This window comes from Heloderma suspectum, chromosome 4 (genome assembly GCF_057233095.1).
Source record: "Heloderma suspectum isolate Gila_16-S chromosome 4, 16-S_ref, whole genome shotgun sequence".
Taxonomy (NCBI): domain Eukaryota; kingdom Metazoa; phylum Chordata; class Lepidosauria; order Squamata; family Helodermatidae; genus Heloderma; species Heloderma suspectum.
The window spans coordinates 161,081,925-161,095,904 of record NC_139461.1 but is presented as its reverse complement, the minus strand read 5'-3'; the positions used below and the strand labels follow the sequence as shown (position 1 = coordinate 161,095,904).

The 13,980-nt window shown below is 41.5% G+C and overlaps 1 protein-coding gene across 5 annotated transcripts in view; it reads right to left on the bottom strand.

Annotated features, from left to right (window-relative positions):
- The window catches only part of RRBP1 (ribosome binding protein 1), a 214,478-nt gene that overhangs the window by 62,947 nt on the left and 137,551 nt on the right, over positions 1 to 13,980 (bottom strand). For all 5 annotated transcript variants that reach the window (XM_084854812.1, XM_084854811.1, XM_084854813.1 and 2 more), the window contains one exon: positions 5,586 to 5,676. In XM_084854812.1, the coding sequence (XP_084710938.1) occupies positions 5,586 to 5,676 (91 nt within the window). The remainder of the gene's footprint in view (positions 1 to 5,585; positions 5,677 to 13,980) is intronic.

Below are 13,980 nucleotides of genomic sequence, written 5' to 3'. Positions count from 1 at the left end.
TCCAGCGAAGGTTGGCAATTTGATCTCTAGTTCCTCTGCCTCTTCGAAACCCAGCTTGTACTTCCAGTAGTTCTCGGTTCACATACTGCTGAAGCCTAGCTTGTAGGATTTTGAGCATCACCTTGCCGGCATGTGAAATGAGTGCAACTGTACGGTAGTTTGAACACCCTTTGGCATTGCCCTTCTTTGGAATTGGAATTTAAACTGACCTTTTCCAGTCTTGTGGCCATGGTTGAGTGTTCCAAATGTGTTGGCATATTGAGTGCAGCACTTTAACAGCATCATCTTTTAGGATCTTAAATAGCTCTGCTGGAATACTGTCATCTCCGCTAGCTTTGTTGTTAGTAATGCTTCCTGAGGCCCACTTGACTTCACTCTCTAGGATGTGCGGCTCAAGTTCAGTGACCGCACTATCATGGCTATCAGGGACATTCAGATCTTTCCTGTATAGTTCTTCTGTGTATTCTTGCCACCTCTTCTTAATCTCATCTGCTTCTGTTAGGTCCCTGCCTTCTTTGTCCTTTATCATGCCCGTCTTTGCACAAAACGTTCCCTTGAGATCTCCAATTTTCTTGAAGAGATCTCTAGTCTTTCCCATTCTGTTGTTTTCCTCGATTTCTTTGCATTGTTCATTTAAGAAGGCCTTCTTGTCTCTCCTTGCTATTCTCTGGAACTCTGTGTTCAGTTGGGTATATCTTCCCCTTTCTCCCTTGCTTTTTGCTTCCCTTCTTTCCTCAGCTACTTGTAAAGCCTCATCAGACAGCCACTTTGCTTTCTTGCATTTCTTTTTCTTTGGGATGGATTTCGTTGCTGCCTCCTGAACAATGTTACGGACCTCCGTCCATAGTTCCTCAGGCACTCTGTCTATCAGGTCTAATCCCTGAAATCTATTCCTCACCTCCACTGTATATTCATCAGGGATATGATTTAGGTCATACCTGAACGGTTTAGTGGTTTTCCCGACGTTCTTCAATTTAAGCCGAAATTTTGCAAGAAGCAGCTCATGATCTGAGCCACAGTCAGCTCCAGGTCTTGTTTTTACTGACTGTATGGAGCTTCTCCATCTTTGGCTGCAAAGGACATAATCAATCTGATTTCGATATTGACCATCTGGTGACGTCCATGTGTAGAGTCGCCTCTTGTGCTGTTGGAAAAGAGTGTTTGCTATGATCAGCATGTTCTCTTGGCAAAACTCTATTAGCTTTTGTCCTGCTTCATTTTGTACACCAAGGCCATGCCTGCCTGTTATCCCGGTGATTTCTTGACTTCCTACTTTAGCATTGCAATCCCCTATGATGAAGAGGACGTCTTTTTTTGGTGTTAGTTCTAGAAGGTGTTGTAAGTCTTCATAGAACCGATCAACCTCAGCTTCTTTGGCCTCAGTGGTTGGGGCATAGACTTGAATTACTGTGATGTTGAATGGCTTGCCTTGGATTCGTACTGAGATCATTCTATCATTTTTAAGATTGTACCCCAGTACTGCTTTTCCCACCCTTTTGTTGACTATGAGTGCTACTCCATTTCTTCTAAGGGATTCTTGCCCACAATAGTAGATATGATGGTCACCTGAATTAAATTCGCCCATGCCTGTCCATTTCAGTTCGCTGATTCCCAAGATGTCGATGTTCAATCTTGCCATCTCATGTTTGACCACCTCCAGCTTACCTTGATTCAGGTCCTTTCTACTTGGCTTTAAAAAAACCCTAAACGTCTATGTGTTTAATTACAAAGCCATTAGGTGGCGCTGTTGTTTTATTTGCAATAAAAGCGACTTTAAACAGTATACCCTCATTTATATCAACTCCATGGTGGGAGGAGGGAAAATGCCGGACTTTCATCATCATGGAAAACAACGCAATAGAGCTCACAAAGAGCGGGAGGTTCCCTAGGAGGACTGTGTCGTGTACAGGACGCGCAAACTTCTGTGAGTAAGCAATCTCCATAGCAGGATAAAAGCCCTGTGCGAAGGAGCCCTAGGTTTATTCTCTCTGCCAAATTTCAAACTGAAAGGGCAAATTGTATTGACTTCATGACAGAAAGCTTAAAAATACAGCCGCCTTAATTTTCCACCATTCTTGGCACTGTATATTTATAGGTGAGGCATAACCTACTAACCTAACTACTAGTATTATCACATACAGTTTATCAGCATGCCAATTCACTCCCTAAATCCTACAAGGAGTGTAAAGTTATTCCAGTTATCTGGAGTGTTTTTCCCCACACAGTCAGGGCACCATTGGTTTGCTCAAGCCATCTTGTTATACAACCATATTTGAGAGGGGATCTCTCTTTGTGCTAACAGAATCAGTCACACAAAAGAATGAAGAGTTGTCAGACAACTAGAGATGTGAAGGCCCAGGAAAAAACCTCAAAAAATATGGAGAAAAAGGTTTTCCCCAGTTTTTCCCCAAGGACCATTGTTCTTGTTTTCTGAAAAATTGGGAAAATTGAACAGCTTTGGATTATGAAATATTTTATTTTAGAATGGTGAATACAATATTTAAGATAATATATTTATATATTGTTACCGAACCTTTACTCCCTATAAATGACTTCTAAAAACCACATAAAAAGAAAACGTTTATAGAAAGACTAGAGACGTAAAATGTGTGGAAAGCCATGGGGGGGGGGGGGGATTTAATCCTCTCTGTAAGATTCCCAGAATAGTTTTTCTCTTTCATTCCATATTAAAATTATTGATCTAAAGTAAATTTTACTGATAGACATTTATGTTCAGTTTCCCAACATGTGAGTAGAGTCACCATTATGCATCCTTGACAGTAAATGTACATTCTTGACAGTTGGGGTTTTGTTCTATTAGAGTCCTGTGTTTTTGAGCTTGTTCTGGTTAGATGCTGTTGCAGTGAATTAATGTAGTCCTTGGCTTTCTTCACATAGAGCTTTTATCCTGCAATTGAGATTGCTCCCTCATAGAAGTTTGTGGGCTCTTTACATGATGCCATGACCCTCCAGGGCGTCTCCTGCACTAAATGCCCTTTGTTCCATTTTTAAATAGATCGTAGATAATGGGCTATCAAATTATCCCGTTGTGTTCCACTTCAGTTCCCTCCATGAAAAGAGGAAAACTGGCAAGAAGAGGAGCGAGATCAATGAAAGATAATGGAAGATTCAGATATGGGGAGAAGGAGGGGGAAGGGGAGGGGGAAAGGAAGCGGGTGAAAAAGGGAGTCGCCGTGATCCTGCTAAAACGGAAGCAGAAAGCCCCATTTTAAATGCAGGATTTTAGGCTGGTGTAGAGATGCCCCAATCTAAAACCCACATGTGAAAGAAACATTATAGGTTATCCCACTACTACCATCAAATGCAATGGAACAGCATGTGGATTATCACACACACACACACACACACACACACACACTTTTAGGCTTTGGTCTACAGAACTCACTGCCACAGTAATAAAGTTCTCAATTAGACCCCACTACTAGCGAATGCTGTCTCACTTATAAAACCTGTAACTGCTGCCACTAGAATGAACCTTTTGTAGCTAAAAGAGTAGCTTGGTTCTTATGGGGTAGGCATGGGATTGACACCACCACTAGAGACAACCTTTTAAAATGTATAAAAAAATAAGATGTTAATTAACAAAAATTATTTACTAAAGTGAGTAAAACATCACTCTTCAAATAATAGGATGAGATTGCTTAAAGCTTCTTAAATTACAAATGATTGCTTACCATTCCTAATAGGTGAGAGAGCTTTTCCAGGCTAAATAAAATCTCAGTAGCTTTTCCTTCAGATGAGATTTCCCTAAACTCCACCCCACAAACAGGAACAGGTTTAGGAATTTCCCTACGCTTCCTTACAAATAGGAGCAGATGCTGCACACCAGTCTTCCTCTGTCTCCAGTTCTTCCTGCTTCTTCTGGCTTCTAGGATGATTCAGATGTTTCAGGGACTATTTGCTGAAGTTCTTCCTCATCAGACATAAAATAGGAACCTAAAATATGTCATGTATAACTTGCTTTGCTCATAAGATTATCATGTTTGGTATATTAAATTTAAAAGCATAGCTTATTCAGACAATAATTACAAATTTACTAAGGGTACAATCCTATTGAGATAGGTGGCCGCCTCCAGATTCGGAGGCAACTGCCTTTCCTAAGCAGGGCAGGAGAAGCACGTGGGGGACTTTTCCCCCCACGCTTCTCCTGCCCAGCTTTTTTGGATAGACAGCCGATTGCAGCTATCTAGCTGCAGGAGCACAGAGTGGGGAAGGAGGCTGCTATACGACATACTGGATGTGTCGTACACGTAGCTATGCCCTCCCCGCCCCAGAACACCCCCAGCCACACCCCTTTTCAGCTCATCTTGTGACTGTGGAGGATGGGGGGGATGTTGGTTTTCCGGGAACCGACCTCAGAGTGTGGGCTCCAAGGTCAGTTCCCGGAAAACGGCATATCCTATGGCCGTCTAGCCACTGTCTAGCGGCCATAGAATTACTTTCTAAGTTTCCTTTTAAAAGTGTTTAATTTTAATGATAATTTATGAACAAACCAAGTTATGCATAATATAACTTATGTTCCTAACACAGCCTTCCCCAACCTGGTACCTCCAGATGTTTTGGACTACAACACCCAGCATTCCTGATGATCGGCCATGCTGCCTGAGGCTGATGGGAGCTGAAGTCCAACATATCTGAAGGGCATGAGGTTGGGGAAGGCTGCCGTAAAGCAACAAAGTGACTTTAGATCTGTAAAGAGCGCTAAAAAAATAAGTATTGCTTCTTTTTCCATTTTTCCCCAATTGTCATTTTTTCCCAAAAAACAAAAAGGATGTGTGTGTGTTTTTTTCCATGGCTTCAAAATTTCCAGAAATTTTACATCTCTACCCATAACATATTATAACTCAATATATTCCATGTCAATAACATGGGCAGAAAATACCTATCTTCACCTTTTCTACATTTTCACTGGACCCTGATTTATCTATTACTCACATTTTTTTTCTCTTAGTCTAAATGTTTTCCTTCTACTTTTTCAACAGCAGATTTCTGCTTCTCTAGTTTTTCTCTATGTTCCCACATTACCACCTGCACAAATCATATTATCTTAATGGAACTGAATTTAAGCATAGTTTAATCCCACAAGTTTGAACAACACATGGCACTGCAAATAGCCTTGTCATTGTGTTGGTCCCATTTGCTCCGCCACAGTGAGGAATAAGTGCATCACCTTCACCCACTGCTTGGCCCAGGCAAAGGTGGTATCAGAAACAATGCCCATCTCATATTCTGCAAGCATGTGGCACTGCACCACCCAGTGAGGTCTGGGTTTAGGCCACATAGAAGTGGTTCTCATATGTAACGCCTTGGATAAAATTGCCAATGCTTTGGGACAATCATTCATTCCCATGACTCCACCCATTCATTAAAGGATGGGAAAAGGATAAGAACATTAAGGGTGCAAGCCTATGCAGGTTTAGACAGAAAAAAGTCCCTACAACTCCCTGGGAGTTGTAGGGATTTTTTTTCTTTCTAAACTTGCGTGGGATTGTGCCCTAAATTGATATTTAAGTTTGGTAACAGTACAATTAGTTTAGTTTGCATTCGCTTTGATGGTTACTCACATTGTTTTTTATTTTCAATTGTTCGACTGTATCTTTTAGTTCTGCAGCTTCATTCTCTATTGTGGAGAGTTGTGTGGATGAATCTTGGAATCTGAAACAGAAAGAGACTCTGTGTTTCAGCCTCTGTCTACATTTTAGATAGCACTCCGTTTTGTGATGTGCTTATGCTATTAAGAACAAGCGAGAGAGCTTCGGCTATTGGGCGGTATAGAAATGAAATAAATAAATAAATAAAATAAGCGTCCTTTGGTGATCTCTACACTAAGAAGAGACCCAGCAACACTCATCTGTGTCTACCCCAGAAGAGGAGTGCACAGAGAATTTCTGCTGGAATGAATGCTCAAATAAACATGGGAAGCTGACAGAAAGCATTATGGACCAGTGGGCCCTATCCTAATGCAGTTTGATTGGCATTTCCAGTTTCCAACAGAATGAAAGGTGTTGTAAAAGACTGGGTTCATTTTTAGAAGATTGCCCAATATGTTTTGAGCTTGCTGCTATATTTCAACCATACTATAATATAAAGAACAATGTTATTGCTAATAAATATACAAATATATGAAGATGAAGTAATTGCTCCCATTATCGTGTTATACAGTGCATTTAGTAATGTGTAGATACCAGGGGTAAGGGGCCCTGGTGCCCTCCAGATGTTTTGGACTACAACTCCCAACAACCCCAGCCAATGGTCAGAGATTGTGGGAGCTGTAATCCAAAACAGTTGAAGGGTATATACAATAGAATATAAACCCAACATATATTTTCTTGTAGAAGTTCTTTTAAAAAAGTTTTAAATTTAATTTAGGGGGAGATTTAAACTGGAATGTCAGAGGTATGTCACACAGGGACTTGATTGATCCAAAGTGGAAGAGGAAATGTTAGAATGTCAAAAGAAGTTAAAAAGGGGCAGGAGCAGCTGACTCTGCTATGATTGTTAAGAGATAGGGGCATCGTGGATGTCTGGAGTGAATGCAACCCTAGAGATAACAGTTTCACATTTCAGTCATCGAGATTCCAGACCCTAAGTCATATAGATTTTATCTTAACCCCCAAATCCTTATTAGAGACTGTTAGATCAACCCATATTGGAATCATTAAAATAACAGACCACAGCCTGGTGGCAGTAGAACTGGCTCTGGTCTCTGACCTGCCCCAAAGCACACCATCTTGGTCCTTTAGCCCATTATTAATTGCAAATGAGACTATTTGAGAAAGAATTCAGGAGGCGCTTACACAATATTTTAAGGAGAATTCCACTCCAGGAATTTCAAATAGCCTCCTTTATGAAGCAATGAAACCTGCTATAAGAGGGGTCTCCATTCGGGAGAAGGCATGGTTAAAGACAGGTCTCAAAAAGAAGTAAATATCTAGAATTATCAATAGCAGATCTATCCTCACAGTATGCACGAACAGGCTCTAGGTACTTATATAAACAAATTGAAGCTAAGAGGAAAGAGCTGGAGGTGTTAGAGACAAATCAGACAACACTTAGTCTCCTGTATCTGAAACAGAAGTTTTATGAAGGGGGGGGGGGTATTCTCAGATGATGGCAAGAAGATTACAAAAGAAAAGGGTGAGAAATCAGATATTAACTATCCAGGCAGCGACAGGGGAATGTATATATAATACTCAAAAAATCTTTAAGGAGTTTGCAGACGTTTATGACACTTCCTCGCCTCCCCCAGCACGTATTCAATTTTTTAAAGGTTCAATTAACTTGTCACTGACTGTTGGCAGGGAGGATAGAAGGCTGATGGACTCTCCTATTCTAAATGATGTCAGCGAGGAAATAAAAAATTTAAAGGAAGCAAAGTCGCCTGGCCCAGACAGTCTCAGTACACATTTTTATAAAACTTACGAGGACACGCTGACACCCTATTTAACTGCAGTATTTAATGGTGTCCTAGGAGGGGCACCCCTCCCATCAAGAACTAGATCAATACAGGGTGAGGATACATCCCCGTACGATAAGCCCTTATGCGGATGACACAGTCGTATATACAGAACACCCGATAGCAGCTGCAGCTAAACTTAAATTAATTCTGACTGATTTTGCACAAGCAGCAGGCCTATGTGTTAATTATTCAGAATCAGAGTCCATGTTTTTCAATACCGCACCAAAAATACAACGCCTGTTCTCTGATCTGATGGAGATCCCAGTGGTCCATACTATGTTTCTTTATCTAGGGATGCAAGTTACAAAAAATCTAAACAAACTCTACAAAGCAAACTATGGAAAGGTCCGGAAAGACATCAACAGGGACATAAGGCAACGGAGGTTAATGACGCTCTCTATAATGGATAGACTGATGGCAGTAAAGATGACAGTCCTCCCTCACCCTATGTTCCTTTTCTGAACACTCCCAGTTTATATCCCTCAGAAGCACTTAAATAAACGGCAGAAAAAAAATTAATACTTTTATCATTGCCATAAAACGCCCAAAGATTAGAGCAGCCCTACTCCACCTGCAAGCACAGCAGCAGGGTTGGGGGGATACTCTATTATGATGCTTGTCAACTTCAGCAGGCAATCCGCATAATTTTAAAAGATGAGGGAAAGCAATGGGTTTCAGTGGAAAACACAGAGATAAAGGGAATATTGTTAAGCGAGCACCTATTGCTAAAATATAAAACTGACCTTAGGGGCCTAGTTGAAAATAGGTTTATACAACCACTTGCCAGAGCTGGACAAGGTGGGCAGCAAAATTCTCCCAGGGGACGTCACCACTACTCCCAGTGGAAAGTCACCCTAATTTCCGTAACAAGACCAGGACACATAATGTCACTGAATGGAAAGAAAGAGGGTTCCATCGGCTGTACCAATTTTATGAGGAGGGCCAACCAATAAAAAAGGAGGCTTTAAAAAAAAAGTTGGGCAACGTAACATTGACCTGGCTTTTGAGTTGCCAACTCCAGTCCTTTTTTAGTTCCCCTACGGTGAAAAATGAGGTCACTACAAGCCTAACTATGTTTGAAAAATTAATGGTAGGGAACTCGGGAGAGACCCAGGGATTTATTTCTGTAACATACAAACAGTTCCTGCACTTCACATGTGATTTAACCACTCCACAAAAAACTTGGTGGGAAACAAACTGGAACTTTAAAGTAGATGACTATGACTGGCAGCAACTAAGGGATAAGCCTCCATATAAATCAGTATCAGCCCAAACTAGAGAGATGTCACTGAAAACAGTTCATGGGTGGTATCTGACTCCAAGGCATCTCGCACTTATGACACACTCAACTTCTCCTCAGTATTGGAGGGGATGCCAGGAGTCAGGAACATACCGGCACATGTGGTGCGACTGTGCAGAACTCCAACCATTCTGGCAGGCAGTGGCAGCAAAGATTGGCCATATTACAAACCAAAATATCCCACATATGCCAATTCTAGCAGTATTAAATTTGTTTATAGGGGAGGCTGTTTAAACAGTAAGGACATGATTACTTACTTACTCATAGCTGCCAGATCCACAATAGCTAGGTTTGGGAAGGGATTAGATTATTGGTATGCCATGGTTGGGCAAACTGCTATAATGGAAAAAATACCACACAAGTTGAAGGTGGCCAGGGGTCAAAGCAAACACGATTCATTCCATGCGATATGGTTTGACTTTATCACATATACGAACAGAACAGAACATCAATATTTGATTCCCTCGCACTATAAAATCCTATGGCTTTTATAAGGAAGTAAATAAATGAAGAATAATCCTGAATTCATCTGATAAAACATCTAGTAACACCAACAACCTGTGACGTCTGTATATCCATTAAAATATAACTGTATGGTAAGAAGATGTAATCCTGATGGAATTTGTTTTAGTTTAGTTTTTGGTTTGGTTTGATTTTGTTTTGTTTGAAATTCAATAAAATCTGTATTAAAAAATATGTTGCTGATCTTCTAACCAAAATATGCACCATGTCCCTCAGATCAGCCTCTATACCAAAGGCCTGGAAGATGGCCAGTGTAACACTAATTTTTTAAAAGTGATCTGGGGGGATCCAGGAAATTACAGGCTGGTTAGCTTAACATCTGTTTCAGATAAACTGGTGGAAAGAATTATTATTAGAAACAAAGGGAGCAATTTTATGGCTGCTAGACAGCAGCTAGATAGCCATAGGATATCTGGTTTTCTGGGAACCGACCTAGGAGCCCGTGCTCTGAGGTTGATTCCCGGGGAATCGACCTCCCCCCACTTCTAGCAAGCAAGGAGAGACAATAGCAAGGAGAGACAAGAAGGCCTTCTTAAATGAACAATGCAAAGAAATCGAAGAAAACAATAGAATGGGAAATGGTCCGTGGGGTCACGAAGAGTCGGACACGACTGAACGACTGAACAACAACAACAACAAACTCAGTCTGCTGGCCCATCACAGTCAGTCCTTCTATATGCTTATAACTTTAGGGTGCAATCCTATTCAGATAGGAGGCCACCTCCGAACTTGGAGGCGACTGCCTATCCAGTGCAGGGCAGGAGAAGCATGGAGGGGATCATTCCCTCCATGCTTCTCCTGCCCTGCATTTTTGGCTAGACAGCTGACTGCGGCTGTCTAGCTGCGGGAGGATGGAACGGGGGAGGAGGCTGCTGCACGACACACTGGATGTGTCATACAGGCATTTCTGCCCTCCCCACCCTGGAACACCCCCAGACACACCCCTTTTTGGTCGCTCTGCGCTCCTCTTGCGAGCGCAGAAGATGGGGTTGTTCCGGTCTTGAAGTGGGGGGAGGTGTTGTAGGTCTTCATAGAACCGATCAACCTCAGCTTCTTCGGCCTCAGTGGTTGGGGCATAGACTTGAATTACTGTGATGTTGAATGGTTTGCCTTGGATTCGTGCTGAGACCATTCTATCGTTTTTGAGATTGTACCCCAGTACTGCTTTTCCCACCCTTTTGTTGACTATGAGTGCTACTCCATTTCTTCTAAGGGATTCTTGCCCACAGTAGTAGATATGATGGTCACCTGAATTAAATTCGCCCATGCCTGTCCATTTTAGTTTGCTGATTCCCAAGATGTCGATGTTCAGTCTTGCTATCTCATGTTTGACCACCTCCAGCTTACCTTGATTCACTGTTCTTACATTCCAGGTTGCTAAACAATATTGTTCTTTACAGCATCGGATTTTCTTTTCACCACTAGACACATCCACAGCTGAGTGTCCTTTCGGCTTTGGCCCAGCCGCTTTACTCTTTCTGGCGCTACTTGGAAATACCCTCTGCTCTTCCCCAGTAGTATATTGGACACCTTCCGACCTGAGGAGCTCATCTTCCGGCGTCATATCTTTTAGCCTTGTGATACGTTCCATGGGGTTTTCTTGGCAAGAATACTGAAGTGGGTTGCCATTTCCTTCTCCAGTGGACCACATTTTGTCAGAACTCTCTGCCATGACCTGTCCGTCTTGGGTGGCCCTGCACGGCATAGCTTATGGCTTCACTGAGTTACGCAAGCCCCTTCGCCACAACAAGGCAGTGATCCATGAAGGGGATGAGTTTGTTGGCTGACTATAATTATGTTAACCCCTTTTTAAAATTGTGTCCCAGCTCATTTGCAAAACACCAAGCAACTATTAGATGAATTGCATCAGATGGAGTTCCTGACACAATGCATATGGAGGGCATTGACACTGAGACATTGTACTCCATTGTGGATAATGAAGGAGCAAGATCCAGTTTGATATAACTTTTAAAAGAGAATTACCATTTGATTAATTGCTATTGCTTCAATATTGAGGACACTGATGGACTGATAGCTGCATGTTTACAGTGTAATGTATTTCACTTTAATGATGAATATTTTTCACAGAAATGTGCTTTAGCAATGGGAAATTGATTGGCACCATTATTGGCCATTGCATATATAAACTCAGTTGAAAGACACTGGGCATCTCTACACCAGCCTAAAATCCTGCATTTAAAATGGGGCTTTCTGCTTCCATTTTAAATGCAGGATCATGACGACTCCCTTTTTCACCGGCTTCCTTTCCCCTGTCCTCTTTCCCCCGCCTTCTCAACATATCTGAGTCTTCCGTTATCTTTCTCACTCCTCTTCTTGTCACTTTTCCTCTTTTCACAGAGAGAACAGAAGCAGAACACAACAGGGTAATTCGATAGCTCATTATCTGTGATCTATTTAAAAATCGAACAAAGGGCATTTAGTGCAGGAGACACCCTGAAGGGTCACAGTGTCACATAAAGAGCCCACAAACTTCTATGAAGGAGCAATCTCAATCGCAGGATAAAAGCTCCATGTGAAGAAAGCCACTGTATTGATTGTGATATCCTCCTGTATCGCTGTTACATAGATGATATAACTATAACACATACAGTGACAGAAGCAGATAAAGAGTTTGATGCAATGAATGGGGTTGACTGTATAACATTAACATGGGAGCAGCCAAATGTAGATAGTTGGCTTCTCTTTTTGGATGTGGAATTAAAGATCTGTAATGGGCAGTTTAAAACAAGGTGGTACAGGAAACCTATGAAAAGGGGCATACTATCGAATTGTAAGTCTGCACACCCTGTGCTAGTGAAAAGGCAGGTGGTAAAGAGCTTGATTCAGATCTGTTGGAGTGTCTACAATTAATTATGCTGAAGAATCAAAACAAAAAGCAGTAAAACTGGCAGAGGTCAAGGGTTATAGGTTATTTGTTCCAGCTGTTAGAAGTATGAGGTATATCAGAGGACTGACTGTTTTGAAAACCCCATCTGCGACAGACAGGTTTGTATGGGAAGCCCAAAAGATTCTTGATCGCTGAAACATCAAGGCTAATGTTGTTTGTACTGCCCCAATATCATTGAAACAACATCTTGTGAAGTCTCAGCTGTATGACAACAAATGCTGGACACGGGAATGCCCTATCTATGTGGAAAGTAAGGGGAAGTATACAGTTAAGGGAGCTATCTATAAAATTTACATGTTTGGAATGAAACTCTTTTTACACTGGTAAAACTGGAAGACCTCTTTTAAAAAGACATAAGGTACACTTGGCAGATATTCAGTATAATGAAACACGTGCTAAACCTTGGTCCCTTCAGATGTGGGAGAAAGATGCTAGCAGTGCAACTTTAGTGAAGATCTTGGTGCCTGCAGCTGAACGGAGACTCCAAAGGAGAAAGATTAAGGAGGCAATGCTTATTGATAATGTGAAACTTGGTATCAGTTTAAAGGATGAGATGAAACAAGCCATGATGTTTATGAATGCGGCTTGATTGGTTGTTGTATAGAGGTGCTTGATTGTTAACCCATGTTTCCTCAAGCCTCATTGAGGCTTGGCTTGGTCCTGATTGGCTCTGGCTCAGTTTATAAGTGGTATTGCAGCATGCTCTTATTTGTAACTGAAGATGGTGTTTTATACCAACGTTTTAAAATCTGTTTATATGTATGTTTTTAGAATATTAAAAATCTATAAAAAATTTAAATGTATAAAATGTATAAACTGGATGCACTACTAATGGTTGTTTGTTTTGTCTGGAGTGCTGAATTATGTGCATCGCCTTATGTGCATTGCATCAATAGATACAAATATATCTGCTTACATTTCTCAGTTACAAAAAAATTCATTTTATTTTTTTAAAAATTATAAACTGTACCTTCATCCAAAAAATGGATTCCAGGGATACAGAAAAATTACAATCATCAATACAATAAATATTAACCAACAATAAAGTTGAGAAAATAAACAAAACCATTCAAATGGCTAAAAACATTCTGAACATAAAGTCACTCTCATCAGAAGCAAATCTCAATTCCAAGATTAGGGAAGCTTTTCTTATTCTTCTCACAGTTCTGACATATTTACTAATAAGTACAGGGTAGTCCCAGTGGCATTATGAGGGGGGAGGGCCCATTAGGGCCCATATGTTTGCTGTGGTGCCCCGGATCTCCGGGGCTGGGCCCTGCTGCAGATAAGGGACTTACCAGCTTCTCTGAGTTGCAGTTCCCTATTTGGAGTTTTTTTCTTTCTGCCATGCCCTCACTAGAGGAATCCTCTTCAGAGGAAGAACTAGGGCCTCCAAAAACCAAGGGCACACTAGATCAGTCGCCAGCACCAGACCAGGAGGAGCCTGTCAGGAGGAGAGGACTCTGATTCTAGAGCAGATGCTGAGCAACCCCCTCACTCCCAGGAGCATCATTGCCTCAGGCAAAAAGCCAGTAGGCCTCCTGTAAGAAGGAATGCTGGCTTACAAAGATGGTCTCCTTGGGAGAAATCAACTCCTCTGGAGTAGGGCTCTGGCAAGAGAGCTCTAATGGACAGCAGCTGAGCATGGGTGGGGCTCAGCAGCCTTTGTGGTTAAAAGCCTTTAGTCAGAGCTTGCCAAATGCTGGAAACAATGTGTTATCTGCTCTTCCTGCTTTGTTGTTGCACCACATTATGTGACTAAACCTCTGT